The 15,808-nt window shown below is 38.8% G+C and overlaps 1 protein-coding gene across 4 annotated transcripts in view; it reads left to right on the top strand.

The window, feature by feature from the left end:
* LOC132130689 (poly [ADP-ribose] polymerase tankyrase-1-like) overlaps positions 1-15,808 on the top strand; it is an 82,692-nt gene that overhangs the window by 23,169 nt on the left and 43,715 nt on the right. For all 4 annotated transcript variants that reach the window (XM_059542477.1, XM_059542479.1, XM_059542480.1 and 1 more), the window contains 2 exons: positions 11,739-11,775; positions 13,264-13,339. In XM_059542477.1, coding sequence (XP_059398460.1) covers positions 11,739-11,775; positions 13,264-13,339 — 113 coding nt within the window. The remainder of the gene's footprint in view (positions 1-11,738; positions 11,776-13,263; positions 13,340-15,808) is intronic.

Here is a 15,808-nt window from a genome sequence, read left to right on the forward strand (position 1 = left end):
TTTCCACTCCTATTTTCCACATTCCTGTACCTGGATTTTTTGCACTGCATTCTTTTATCTTTCTCTTCTTGCAGATTCCTGCTAGATTAACCCAGTTTTGGCTTATATAGGTGCAAAGTCTTATTGATCCTGACAGTACATGCTTGTGTAGCGCAGACCTCATTTGATGTCCATATTAGCCAAGGCCAGTTATAGATCCACGAGGATATCGGTAATGTAAAGAGCCCAGACTTAAATTACCGTAACCCATACTGCAGCATTTCTTATCTTACATAAGGAAAACTGTGCTTAATGTCAGACTGTGATGTTGCACAGACTTTGATTTTCATCTGAAAGCCTTTCCAAGTTCTAGCAGCTAATTACCCAGTGATCTGAAATCAGGTTCTTGTCTACAGAAGGAAACAGTGGGAATGCTGTGTGTCTGTGTGCTTTTGCCTGCTCGTGTCTATGTAAAATGAGAGAATTAAAGTGCGTTTGTGTGGTAGAGACGTGCGTCGTGGGACTCACACTTGCCCCCCTGTGGGTAAGTCTCAGCGTGAGCTTTTGGGCAAATATCATGCTGATAAAACAAAAGACTTAGGCAACATGCTCATGAATTGTATCCTGCTGGTTCCTGTCATCAAACTCTGTGCACAGCACTCCATCGGTTTGCTTTGTTTTAGTGCTTTTTCCAGTCAAATCTATTAGGATGGTGTCAAAACCAATGGGTACAGATAGAATGACAATGCACAGATGTTACAGACCGTAATTTGCTGCCTTGTGTGTATTTCAACGATTGAAGTCTTAAATGCAAAGCCTTAAATGAGATGTCTGTAGCTCTGCATACAAATGACATCTCTTAAGGAAGCCATAGCCCGGTAAGTGTTCAAATTGTTTTTATGATTAGCTCCCAGAGGGAGGTGCTAGTTCAGTCTCTTCAGCTCACACACACCTCAGACACACATACACACAGAGTCTGCAGCAGGAGCTACACTGTATTTGAGGGTGCCGGGCACGTATTGACCATTCTGGGAAAGCTGCCTGTTTCCGGGCAGGTGCTGTTGGCTTCCCTGACAGCTTTGAGGAGCAACAAACAGATTAGCAAGCAGCGTAGTGCATATAGACAGCCGGGCTTATGCAGGGAGGCTTGTTAAAGCCAGAAATGTTAAATGGGTCCTCTGTGCCCACAGCTCAGGATGCCTGTGGTGTCAAGACAGGGGTAGCTGCAGGTCAGAGTAATGTCTGTGACAAAAGGTGGCGTGCCGAAAGGTAAATTCTACAACAGAATGTAACTGCAGTTACCCCTACTAGGCAAGGGCAACGCCAGATCGCCTTCGTACACCGGAACACAGAGCTGTCAGCAGTAAACAAGCTAAAACCTGTCAGAAGAAGAAGCAGGGGCCGTGCAATGGAAGAGAAAGTTGGAGAGAGTCACATCTCAGTGGTATTGGCAGCAGATTGGTTTAAGCCGAAAAGGTCATAGCTTATTTCCGCCTTTCAGAGTGTCTCCAGCAAATGATCTTTGAAGTATCGTTGGCGCGTTTATTCAGGGAGATCGATTGAAACATGAAGGCGATATCTGAGTGTTGGTGTGGTGTTTTTTTTTAATGACCCATTTTATTAAGGAAGATTTTCTGCACCTTCCTTCCACCCTCTCCTATTGCTTTATTGCTTATTTTGGTGGGTTTTTCAGTAAGTCCTTTCTTATACCCGGTATGAGGAGGATAAACCTCTTATTGCGGTAGGAACATAATCCCTTTTGCATGCCCACAGTAAAAGTATATTACACACCAGAAGTGGAGCAGATACATCTGTGACTGTGTAGGGTACCAGGAAACTACCACGTCCCAAAATCATAGTGAAAAAGATTCATGAAACACTTTATTTGATATATTCAACTTGTTACCATGCAATTCAACTGGGTTTCAGAACCAGAAGCGCATAAAATCCAATGTTCAGATGATTCAGTCTTATTAAGGGTTTTGGATGCTCAAAAATGACTAAACTGTTTGTTTGTCTGTATTTTATTGAAATACAGCGGTTGAAATACACTGTTACAGTGGTTATTATGCAGCCTTGCTGCTCATTTGGACCAGACAGGTTTAAGTCCGGCATGCATACTGATAGGATTTTTCCTCTTTCTTTTATGAAAGTTTGTTCACCCACCATTGACATTTCTGTAATCATTTACTCACCCTCATGTCGTTCCAAACCCATAAATCCATTAATATATATATTTTTTTTACTTTCTGAAAGTTAAAAGTTTTGTTTGGGTAGACTTTCAATGGAGGGACAGTTATCTCATATTTCATTAAATAATCTTTATTTGATATTCAAAATTGAACGAACGAGTTTGGAATGACATGCATTTTTTTTTTTATAAATTACCCCTTTAAAGAAATAAAAAATTCCCAAATAAAAAATTCCCAAATGTGAACTCCCAAAATGTGTAATGTTTTGGCCATAGTTCCATACGGCTTTTACCTCCATGCGAAGGATTCATTTGAAAGGAGCATGTAAATAAACTGGCTAATTTACCTAACAATTGGATATATTATTAAAGGCCACCCATTTTCACTTACTGAAGCTCATGGCCCAACAAGAGCTCCACCACTTTGTTCTCCTCTGTGACAAGTCTGCTATCCATCCCCGACAGCTCATTGATTACCGTGGTGTGCTGCCATTCTGATCGGCTCCCTGTTGAATTCTCGCAGCCCTGAGATCCTCCCTCCCGAGTTTCCATTTGCCTTTATCCACCAGAGCATTACACAGAAGGGTTACCATGAGAACATGCAAATTCCGTTGCGCACCGTTGGCTGTCACATATCCATTTCCCTTTCTTTTGTGGCAGTAACGTTCAGTGATGAAGGCAACTATTTCGCTGCGTCTTTCCTGAAATTAAAAATCAGCCCACACTGATAATGGCTCAGAAAGCCTGACAATGTAAATCATCAGGAGATCAGACGTTTTGCCAATTGGTCTGGCTGATGTTTTCTAGTCCCATGATGGAGAAGAGAGCCATTCATCTTCCCAGGCTATCTGTTGCCCTTGGTCGCTATTATCACCGAGCTGTAATTGCCTGGTTTTAAACATGGCTGAGTGACTGCCCAGCCTGCCTGTAATAAGATGGTCGGCAGAAATACAGAAGACATGGTGAGAAGAGAAACCAAAATAATGAGCTTAGTTCTCAAACTCTCCAGATGCAGGATAAAACAACTGAAGAAGAGTGGGGGCCGCCACATGTCCTGATTTACTCTGTTGTTTGAGCTCTCTTGAGAGGTTAAGATTCTTATGATTGGCCGGGTTGAGTTTTTGGCAATGATGCAATGGCATAGTTAATGCTTTTATGCCAGTGTAGACCGATCTCTCTTAATTGTTAACTTGCTGTGAAATGGTAGTTCCTGCGGTGGGGAACCAGCAGTGATAGAGCGATATTGTCTAATTAACAGCTTTAGCTCTCCCTTGTGTCCATTCCAAAGTCAACCAGCAGCATTGTCAGTGAATAATGCATAATGCACATATTCTAGTGTTGAACATTTGTATGAAATTTTAAGTAGCCTACATGTTGTTTAAACCCTTTAATCTTAGGGAAGATTTTTTACACACACACACACACACACACACAAACACACATATATATATAAAAAAAAAACATATGTAAGTCGCACTGGACTATAAGTCGCATTTATTTAGAAACACGTGAAAACATTACCGTCTACAGCCACGAGAGGGCGAGAATAGTGAACTAGAGGATCATGCAGAACCTTTGCACACATGGATATTGCAAGACATATTAGAGGCCATCCACACAGAACACATATTTGCGCCTAAAAACGCCTAAGAGACGCAGCCCTCATGAATGGTTTTTAAAAAAAAAAGTGCAGCATAGTACGCGAGGGTCTCGACACATGCTTTTGAAATGTGATGTAATAACGGAAATAATAGAAGTAGGCAAATAGCAGAACTGATAGATATGGCATAATTGCACTGGCTATGGCATTTGATATTGATAAAAATTGTCAAATAAAACAGTTGTCATGCCAACTTACCACTGTAAACAGAAGCTCGCAAAGCTTGCTCTGCCTCCAAACTCTTCTTATTGGTCCACTGCTTTGGAACTGACATTGATGATTGGCCCCTAACTCTGCAGCACCACTTCTTCATCATGGTTGTCTTGTCTGATGCACTCAACCTAGCAATCTTACCATGACCTCACTCCTCCCCACCCCACAACCTTTCAAATTTCCGTAGGCCGGAATTGTTTTAAAGATATTCTGATGGGCTGCTTTGTGTCATCACAAACCCTGGAAACCAATGCTGTAATCCAAACGAGCTGTTCGTTGTAGTTCTTGAAAAGGGATTTATCTCCATTTGGAGTGGCCTTTGAGATTTGTAACTTTGTAGATCTTTTTTATGCCCAAACATGTATACTACACACTGACTAAAATCCAAAAAGTGAAAAAGCATAATATTACCCCTTTAATATATTTTCAGCAGCCATTACTCTACTCACATAATCCTTTAGAAACCACATGTTGACTTGGAGCTCCATTAACATTACCTATTATCATCAATGTTGAAAACATGCTTAATAATTTTGTGAAAATAGTTTTTTGTTTCTAATTAACAGCATTAATTGGAAATAGTCTTTACTGTCACTTTTGATCAATTGAGTGAGTCCTTGCTGAATAAAACTTAGTTTTTTTTTCAAAGAGCTTAAATGAAATATATTATTATTATTATATGAGATCAAATATTAAAAATACTTAAATTTATATATATTTACAGTACTATATATACATGATTTGAATAAATATATTCATGATTTGAAATGAAAAAGCTATATTTAATTGTTGTAGGTTTTATTGCGGCATTTATTGAAAGATGTTATTGAACTTTTTGACTTTTATATATGTATTGACCCTGTATGACCTTTCTCATTCCTCTGTTTTCAAGCAGGAGGTGTATTTGTATGCCTAGGTAGAAAATAACTGCATGATGGCCACCAAGTGAACTGACTTGCTCTAAATGGACTTTGACACACCTCTGTTGTCATACATCGACCAACATTGACATCTATTGCTTAGCAAACCACACAGGGAACAACTGATATCCCAATATGGGGAAAAACTATTTAAGATTCATTCCAGGCAGTGCATGACCCAGTAGAATCCTTTAGGGATCTTGATGTCTGAGAAACATTCTGTGGTTAGCTTATTAGCTTCTGTCCTGCTTATTTACATTACAAAGCCATAGGCCACTGAAGGACCTATATTATAAATTATGGTTATATTTAAATATGGTTTCCTGATATTGAGGATGTGAAATTGATGTTCTCACTGAATGGAAGTGATACCTTACTGCTCAAACCCTATAACATTTTTCTTTTTAATGGCTCATTCAGGGTATGCCAAGGTTTCGATTGACACCTAAATTCCCCGGTGTAGCCAGAGGAGAGGCAAGGGCTCAGCTGGATTGTTTTCCATGGCTTAGGTTCCAATTCCCAGCTCTCCGTTTGGCAGAAGGGATCCACCATCGCCGTCAGTTAACTGTGACCATGTCTCAGGGCTCTGATCTTTTAATGCCTAGTCCCAAGAACTTTCCATTTGGAGTCACTGATCCAAAACTGAAAGGGTTTTTTCACCGTGTTTATATAAATTGCAGCCCACAAAGCAATCATTTGAGTTGCAGGTTTTGTCATAGGCATCATCAGTCTTTTGCTTTCGGTTGTGTGGTTGTGGACTTGGGTCTCTCTTGCCTAGAGTTGTGACTCATGAGTTATATTAACAGAAGGTGAACATTGCAGCTCCTCACAACATGGTTTATTTCCTCAATCAGCTTTGGAAATGAGCTGCGCATTTGCCAGTTAATGGGAAGAATGAAGGAGTTTGCTGGTTAGTGCAAAGGCGTGGGCGCTTATCACGGCACACAGTGTAGATGCTCATGGAAATAATGATGTTTAAGCTATATTTTAAGTGTATATTTGTTATAAATGAGATTTATTTTGTTAAATGTGCTGCCTGAAATAACTTTTTTACAGTCTCTCTCTCTTTCCCTTCAGTTGAAATGAAGCATTTAATGGGCTGTAGAGTGACACAAACTTTACCCATAAGACTGCTCTGGTCATAAGAAGCAGCTACGTAAAAAATTTAAATCTCAAGTTTTTGTATAGGGCTGCTCGATTATGGCAAAAATCATAATCACAATTATTTTGGTCAATATTATAATCATGATTATTTAACCAGATTATGAGGGGGCCATATGACCAAAACTTAATATGAGTGATTTATTTAAAGATAGTGATACATATCAAATATGTATTTCCTGTAAATAAGGTTGCTACAATCATTTTATCTGCACTGTTTACTTCACTGGTTTGCACTCTACCATCTACCATGTGCTGCTTTACTTATCTTTCTTTTTACATGACCTATTTGTATAATTGTACTTTATATTTTATTATCTTTATTTAATGTTCTACTGTTAGTGTTATCTGTATGCACCTAGGGTCTGAGAGTAACGCAATTTCAATTCTCTGTATGTATGTCGTGTACATGTGGAAGAATTGACAATAAAGCAGACTTGACTTGACTCTCTATGACATCTACATTGTAGAGACCAGCGGAATTTCAAACAAACAAAAAGTCTTCAAAATTATTGAAAATAATTAAACTGTCAGTAATAAAAAAGCAAAGGAACAAATACAAAAGAATAAAAAGATACAAATTAAAGAAACTTTTTTTACAATGAGATGTTATATATGTAAATTATGTGCCAAAAAAACTTGAAGGTACATTATTTTATATCATCAGTCACCACACACTGATGATGGCTTAGGCCGAAACGCGCCTGTGCAAGACAGTGTATGAATACAGTTATGAAAGGATATCTCGAAACTGCGGTTTTTCCCTTTGAATAACTTCTTTATTACTAGCACCCATTTAACGACTTAGGAGTTGAGCGCGCCTTCTCCACTATACATAATTTTATATCACAGATGCATCTTTGTCTGATAGTATATTCATACAAGCTTTATTAATTCAGTGGCTCGTTCAGTGTCGCCTTTGAATAAATAAATTGATGGAATTAATTTAATTGTGAGGTGTATATGCTGCATATAACTGCCAAACGTGCAATTCTTATGATTCTTTTAACATTGTCTTTTCTTCCAAAATAAGAAAATAAATAAGGAGGTTTTAAGATGAAACACGTGTGCTGACGAGCACATTTTAGGAAGAGGAAATTAAGCTAATGTCCCAATGTTTATTTTGGCTCCAGAAAGAAAATTGTGTGGCAGAGCAAAAAGGATTTGTCCTTTGTTTCCCATCATATCTCAGCAAAAGTGTGTTTTTCAAGGAGCTGTAGGCTTACATGGAGAGCACCTTTATGATGCAACACCACCTCCCCGTACTCTCTCTTTGAGTCAGCTAGGCAGGGGTCCAGTCGTCCTGACCAAACATGCCAGTTCCCCTAACCTTTCCTCACTCACAGTTGTGCACCACGCACACAACTCCCTTCACAGCAAGAGACTGAAGTGCAGTCTATTGCTTTGCCAAGTGCACTTTATCAGTGTGTCGGCCCGGAAATCAAAGGCAGGTCATTTGTCCTAAGGCTGCGCATGTTTACTTTGAGTTGTTGCTCTTGCACCTACCACACAAAAAATAAACTGAAATTCAAACAACCGATGTGCACACGGTTCACTCAGAGAGGTTATTGGGCCTTGCTTCAGTGGCAGTGTTTGAAGAGGGAAGAAATGATAATTTTTATACATCCATTTGTACACCATAGAAAGTTTAAAAGAACAGCATTTGCTTGAAATCATTTATTTTATGTTTTTGTTACAATGTAAAACTGACCTTTTGATTGACTTAATGTATCCTTGCTGAATAAAAGTATGAAGCACTTAAAAACAAAAATTGTGTCTAAAAAAGGCAAAGTCTACTTTGTGGTCAAACAAAGGCATAGCATTTCAATCATATTTGCCTACTAGGTTGAAGGCATTGAAGGAGCCTGAAGGGAAAATATGAGGTTCATTTAAAAAATGACTCCATTATTAAATACTTGTATATCATTGGAGTCTATTGGACCACAAATATAGCAATAGTAAGTCACTCTCAAAATGAGTGCTTAAAGTGCAGCTTCCTCTGATGTTATGAGCTGGTTTATTACTGCTTCTCTCAGCTCTGCATATCCTCAGTATTAAATTCCTCATATTTTGCTTAGAATCAGAGTCAGGTGTATTTTGTTAAAGTGAGTGCTTGATACCACAGCCAATTTTCTATATTCATTATGTCCTTCTCTGTATTTTAATTTATGTCCATTTAAATGCTGAAACGGGAGTAGTCTTAAAAACTGTTGTCTTTCATTGGAAAAGGGCCTGGCATATATATAGGAGAATATTTTAGCGATTTTATAATAGAGGTAGACATGGAGCTGTTAGCAACTGTCCAGCAGTGTCCTAGCAACAATTTTGAACACATTGGCAGCTACCTAGCAGCCATTCAAGTCAGTACAACAACAATGTCATGCAGGTGAGTTGTGTGTTGCTCGTTTGTACTTCAGTTTGTACTATTTATTTTTGTGAAATTTTTCTTTTAAGTGTTTGGGTACACATGTATCCTTTTCATGCAGCGAGAGTATCTGACTGCAACAGCACGACTAAACTAATAGTCTCTCTGATGCTTTTATGAAAGATTGCTAATCTTGGCAGGCAGCTAGATAATAACCTCTGAAGTTGTGATATTTTCTGCCTCACCATCTGTGGTGTTTTCTTCTTCTCACTCTCTTTTTTCCTTAAAGCTCACCTTCCTGTTAATAATGTCACTTAGCGTTCTGGAGATTATTTGTCCTGGAGACATTCAGTGGTTAAATACTGACTAAGCAAGAAAAATTCTCAGAATACCAGACCAGACCAGGACGTGACAAGATTTCACTCCTGGTTAATTTTGCCTTCGACAAGCGTTGCACTTTCCATCTCTCATGGCATGCTTTAGACCAGGGTTTGGCAACCTACGGCATGCGTGCCAACAGTGTCACGCAGAGGGATAATTTAATATTTGTCAACTTGATACGTTTTACAATGGAAATGTTAAATGACCGACTGCTATATCCAGTGATGCAAACTACTCAAATTTACTCGAAAGAGAGAGAGATGTGTAAACTGTCTAATATAGAACATGATTAAATTGAATGGTTTTAATGCATTGGCCTTGTCTCACACACACACACACACACACACACACACACACACACACACACACACACACACACACACACACACACACACACACACACATGTATAGTGTAGGGCCCTATGATTTCCGTGATGTGCAAAATGCGAACGGGATCGCGGATTCTAGTCATAAAAACGGAATTCACAGTTTAATGCGGAATGTCACAGAATTGGTCAAGTTTTGAATTAATTAATCAAAAGTAGGTCATTACACTTAATCAAATTGCAATATGGGACAGTATCTGTAAATATTAAGCCACAAAAGTTGATTTAAATATGAATCCTGCATGTTCTTCATGTTTCTGTTACTGAGTGGCGCAGATGCACGTATTCCTTAACTACATGCATACTTAAGTGTGCGCGACGTTCGCGGTGATTAACCTAGGTTAATGGTATTTTTAAAAACTTAAAATGTATTAGTATGTTGAAATTAACATTTGTGACCCTGGATCACAAAACCAGTCTTAAGTTGCCGTATATATATTTGTATTTGTATTGTATTTGATTGATTGTATTTGATTATATTTGTAGCAATAGCCAAAAATACATTGTATGGGTCACCTCCCAATACAAACACGATTCCTAGTGTTAGTCCCGCCTATCACATTGATTGGCGGCTTTCCAAATAGACATTGGAAATTCAAATGCAAAAGGAATTGCTATTCCATTTGAGTTTTGGCAGGTTACATGCATGACACAGAGAAAGTTAAAATGCAGATGTGGTAATTAATATTGCTATTTAAATATGACAAGGCTCATAACTCGTAAGACATGGGAAATACAGTTGCAAATGGACTTTGATTTTTATTTTGAAATGTGGCAGTGACTGCATCCGCAAAAAAGCAAATGCAAACGTTAATGCAAGATTTGCAATTGCATTTGAATTGTCACAATTTATGCACCCACATGTGGAAAACACAATTGAAAATACAATTTGCAATTGCTTTTGAAAAAAGTCCTGAATATTCTTTCATACGTTTAGACAGCTTTAAAGGTTATTAGCTCAGTATTTAGATTTTAGAACTAGATATTTAGAACCAAATATTGTACTATCCTAACAAACAATACATCAATGGAAAATTTACACTTAAGACTTAAGGGTCACTTTTAGCATTAATAAAAATACTGTAAAATTGTTGTTGCTTGCTAATTCATAATATTTAGTGTAAACTAATGTATTTGAATTTAACCTTATTAAGTGTAACCTGTGAGTCAAACAAAAGGCATAGAAACTACTAAAGAAAACATTTTTTTTTTTACTTTAAAAATGAATCATGTTGTGATACCTGTGCATAATATTCCTCATGTAGCCACAAAAACTAATATATGAGGAATATAATGTATCATTATTGTTTTTTTTTATTGTTTTACAGAGACAGTATATGATCCATACGTGTACTAGATCCATAGTCAAAATGCAAGCAAATCAATTCGGGAATAATATGGAAACACGCTAAATAACGCCATTGTCATGTGGACAGAAATATATGTATATAAAGTGTGAGAATTAACTTGTGCTACGAATGTGCGCGTGACTGCTGCACATAATAGGCACTTTAGATGAAAGCCTCAGCGGTCTAACCACGCTCATCAATGTCAGAATGACTGAGATGGCCAATCAAATCATATATATATATATATATATGCTTTGTTACTATCCTTCCTCACTCGTGATTCAGTTTGCAACTGCCACAAAACGGCAAACAAGCCCTGTTTGCTGCATTTTGTTTTAGCCTTTTTGTTGTGTAAACACCCCCTGCTTGCAGCCCATATGTCATGATATCCACCTCTACATAACATTTTCACATGTCCGTCTGCCCTCCCTCATTCGTCCTGTCTTTTTGCATCCTCCCCCCTTATTCCTCACTTCTCTTGTTTCCACAAGCCTCAGTAGAGAGAGAGTGAGCACATGTGGGGGTGGGGAAGAATCACAGCTGAATTAGTTGTGTCTCTCTGATTGGCTGGGAGGCCGGGTATTGTGGGTAAGGGGGGTGGGAGCGAGTGCGGAGCGGGCAGCATTTGTTTATTACATATTTCCCCCCCTTTTTCTTATTTTATCACAGCAACAGCTCCTCCTGTACAAACATAAAATAGACAGTGGAGGGTGAAGTATCAGGCTCACTGTATGCAAAGGGAGGTGTGTGTGTGTGCATGTGTTTGTATATATGTGTGTGTCTGCCTGAGAAAGAGAGCCATTTAATTTGTGGAGTGAACAGGGATATGCGTCAGTTCGTCCATCGTATCCAAGACACTGTCGATGGTGCATTCACAATCTGCTCAACGTCACGGTTTCATCAGGCGAAAGGGGTTGGTGCCCTGCGACGCCACCACCAGAAGAGAGTGACGGGCAGAGAACGAGAGAAAGCGAGGGTGTTGGTGCACTGATGCCTGTGTGTGCGTGTGTTTGAGCGTGTCTGTGTGGGGCTGCCAGCGGTCCGCTGCTCCTTAGTTACTCTGGCTTCTTGTTGCTGCTATACGTCCTTCATCCTGTATGCCTCTGACACCATGATTTTTTGTAATCACTTAGGCGAATACAAGAAGGACGAACTCCTGGAAGCTGCGAGGTGAGTACATGCCTTCTCAACCATTCCTCCTTTAATTTCACACTCTCCCATGATTGTTCTCTTCCTCCCTCCCTGTTTTTCTTTTGTCTGTGCACATGGATGTGAATTAAGGCATGTGTTGGAGAAAGTGCCATCAGGGCCGGTGATGTCTGACTCAATAGATGCATTTTCATACATACATGTGATGGCCTGCAGGAGCCTGTTGTCTGCACAGAGGACAGCCTGAGAGTTTCCATTTAGCAGCATGCCATAGACAGAAAACTATATTCCATGTGGTGAATTCTGTTTTCCGAGTGCTGCAGGTGAAACCAGAGGAAGAGGATTTGAAAGAGACCTAGAACTTCACATCCTACTTGTAGTCCAATTTCACCAAACACCTGATTTTCACCATGGGACACATTGCCATGGAGAAACAACTCTGCCTCTGGAAACATCTGATGAGCCTGCAATCCAAGCAGTTGCTGCCTTTGTCACAGAGAAAATATGTTCTTTTTCATTCTCTGGTTTACCTCTCCATTGGTTTTGCCCCCCTTTTTGTACCCCTGCCTTCAGGCACAGCCCGTAGCATGGATACAAATAAGGACTCTTGTTGTTTTAATGATCAAGAGAGAAAGGAACTACACAGGCCTTGTAATTCTGTCCACTGTTAGGAAGAAAGATCATTGGGAACACATACGATCACAGGGGGCTTCACTATTGTTGAATTAAGTTGATCTTGGGCCCCCTCTCTTGAAGATAGCACGAGTAACCCTTTGAATTTAGAATTGTTTGTAGAGACTTGCGTAATGGTAGATGGACAAAGCCGATTCGCTAGAACAAACAATTCGCAAACAATTCTCTAGAAAATCGGATTTGACTTATGGCCTGCGCTCCTCTTAGTGGTAATCTCCCAAAGACCAGGATGCATCTTCAAACACATCAAGAAGATTGATGACACCCTCCCATTTCTCAGCCTCTCTTCCCAGTTGTAATCTTCCAGACAGTCCTATTTTATGTGGGTGGCAGAGTGTGCATTTAAATTAAGGATCTTGTGTTGTTCAATGAAGCCAGTTATCTGTAGTTACCGGCAAGAGTAACTGGAGCAAGAGCGACTAGAACAAACTTTACTGTTTTTGTGGGGTACGGCAAGATTGACCTAATAAACACTCCATCTTTGGCCCCAGATGGCACAAGGTTTAGGCAGTAGCTGTAGGAGGCCTGGCATATCTAACACTGTCATACTTTTTCACGTAAAGGAATCGCTTACAGGTGCTGATGAGTCGAACCTCTCCAGACCACGGTTCACTCCAGTTACTTTGTTCCTTGAAGCAAACCTCTGATAGATGCTGCTTATCTTATGTGCTCCTCTTCTTTTTACTATGGCTTTCGTTCTCCCATCTCTCCTTTTACCCTTCACTCCTCATCTTCTTTGTGAAATTCACTGTGTTAGCTTGTTCTTTTTTTTTACTGTTCCCTCTTGTTCTTTAAAAAACTGCTGCTTTGCTTCAGGAGCGGAAATGAAGAGAAGCTCATGGCCCTGCTCACGCCATTAAATGTCAACTGCCATGCCAGCGACGGTCGTAAGGTAAGAACATTCACTGCACCATAAACATTGGCCACTGTTGGTGAAAACTCTACAGAGCTGTTAATATTATCTATCTGAATGGAGTCAAGGTAGATCCCATATTTAACTGAATTTATTCAATAAACATCTCTCCTTACATTTAATGACCCTAATCTCAGTCAACTTCTGTTCAGGGTTATAGTTTTCAATTCTTAATGTAGTTGTATTTTGATTTTGATTTTCAATTTGTTTTAGTTTTTGTTCATTTTCACGCATAATTTTTTCTTCAATGTTTTCCAGTTTGTTTATTTTAGGCTTAGTCTATATAGTCTAATGGAATTTTCATATTTAATGTAAAGGGTTTATAGAATAGCATGTATCAAATACTAATACCTAAAAATGACTTTGTTCTGTGGTCAGTTTTGCACTCTTGAAAATCTGTATGAATTCAGTTTTTCCCAGTTGTATTAGTTTATGTATATTATTTCAGTTGACAATAGAGCTGTAATTGGGCCTTAAAAGTTAGGCACGACAGGAGCCGAGCCCGACAAGTAAATTTTGATTGACAGATTTTTTTAAAGCCCGAACCTGTTTACAGCCCGACATTATTTAAATGTGCGCACACAAAGACCACTTGGAAGTTGGAATAAAGAAATAAAATAACGTCCTGTGACATCGTAACATCTCAGCATTCTAGACATAGGCTCATTTAACCTATGAATAGACCAACGCACCAATAAAAACAAGTCATTTTTAACAAATTAAATTAAGATAAATTTTAAATTAAGATGGGTATTTGGCAATAACGAAATTAAGATAAAGGCCCCGCCGGATTTTCTTCGCACTAACAGATGATATTTAATAAAAGAATAATGCCAACATTAGCGTAAATACTCTGTCCACATTATGCATTTAAGACTCAATTAATATTTAGTTATCATTTGAAAAACCTTTACTCACAGAGATTAGGCTAAGCCTACATGTTTTTGTGGAGGAAGATGATTGAATCCACTGTAGATGGCTTCAGTGCCTTCCTGCGCTCACTGATGGTGCGTCATTATTCTCATTATAAACATGGTCAACTTTTCCACACCTCAGACTTTGCTTTAGTTGCTGGTGCAACCAAAACGTAATCACCAGAGGCAAGCCTCCGTTACACCTACTCAGCATTCATTTTCGCATCTTTCTCGCGCTAATCGAAACATCACATGACCACTCGTTTACCTCGCAAACCGGAACGCAAGCCTGAGCCCGACCCGAGCCCGCGTAAAATGATATAAATTAAGCCCGAACCCGTCGGGTCCCATCGGGTTCGGGCAAATATCTTCAGCTCTAGTTGACAATAACTTTTTTGTTTGTTTTTGTTTCTTTTCACTTATGACATTAACAAAGCTTTTGTCCTGTTAGAAATTATTGTTTTAACCAAAATAGAATTGATTCAAGTCAGTTATTGAGAAATTGCCTCCATTTGCATAATACATTAAATATGATGTTTACCCAGCTTCATTGTGAGAAATGCACCATTGTTCACTTCGGCTTGCATTCATTGATCTTATTTGCAGTTGAATATAAGTTGAATATATTTCATCATCATTATGGGGTTTAAAGCTGAAGCTAAGGAGCGTCACTCTGAATTATTTAATTGCTTCATATTTAATCAAGTGCATTACTCAAGTAATTTATGTGGAACTGCCATTTAATTAGACTAGTTTTTGCTGTCATTGTTGCACATGAAATTCAGGGCTCAATATTTCACTTCAGATTATAAAAACACTTAGTAGGTTCAGAGAAATTTTGCTTGCATTGGGTTCCAAGATTAAAGCAAACCCTCAGGTTTCTACTGCAGTTTAGTTGCAGCAAGAGTACTAGCTTACACTTCACTCTTTGTTTAACAAGCTTTAAGAGTTTATTTTTTATTTTTTGATGGTGCGTATGGACTTAGATTTAGTAAGTGTGTTTTCAGATCGGATATATCTATTTTAAACAAGACTTGTATGAATTTTGTCAGCAGCACATGTTAGATTGTGTACAACGACTTCTCCATCGATATTTGTCACTGAGGACAAGATAGGAGCAGTGAAATGGTTACAGAAGAGTACTAATCTCTCAGTGAGATCAGGGGCTTGATTTAAAGGAATTACTCTCTGGCGGTTCTGCATGTACTCCTCATGCATATTTATCGAATATTGACTGATTTCCCAAGCGTGCTAACCAAAAAGTTTTTTTCCTCTTGCTTTGGTAAACATCTTGAGAAGAGTCTGTCTGCAGACATGCACTCTCAGCTCATGTGCACTGTCTGTGACATTACTGAAAAGTGTTTGACCAAGATTGGTGCTTTATTGCATAATTATTCTCTTAATTCAGCTATTTGCTTTTCATTTTGAGCGTGGCAGTAATCATTTTAGATTGCCAATGCAGCATATGTAAGTACTATGAAGGACGCTGTGATGATTTGCCAGTAGTTTTTTTTCTCAGTGCTGGTCAGGATTA

The sequence above is a fragment of the Carassius carassius genome, chromosome 47 (assembly GCF_963082965.1).
Source record: "Carassius carassius chromosome 47, fCarCar2.1, whole genome shotgun sequence".
Taxonomy (NCBI): Eukaryota; Metazoa; Chordata; class Actinopteri; order Cypriniformes; family Cyprinidae; genus Carassius; species Carassius carassius.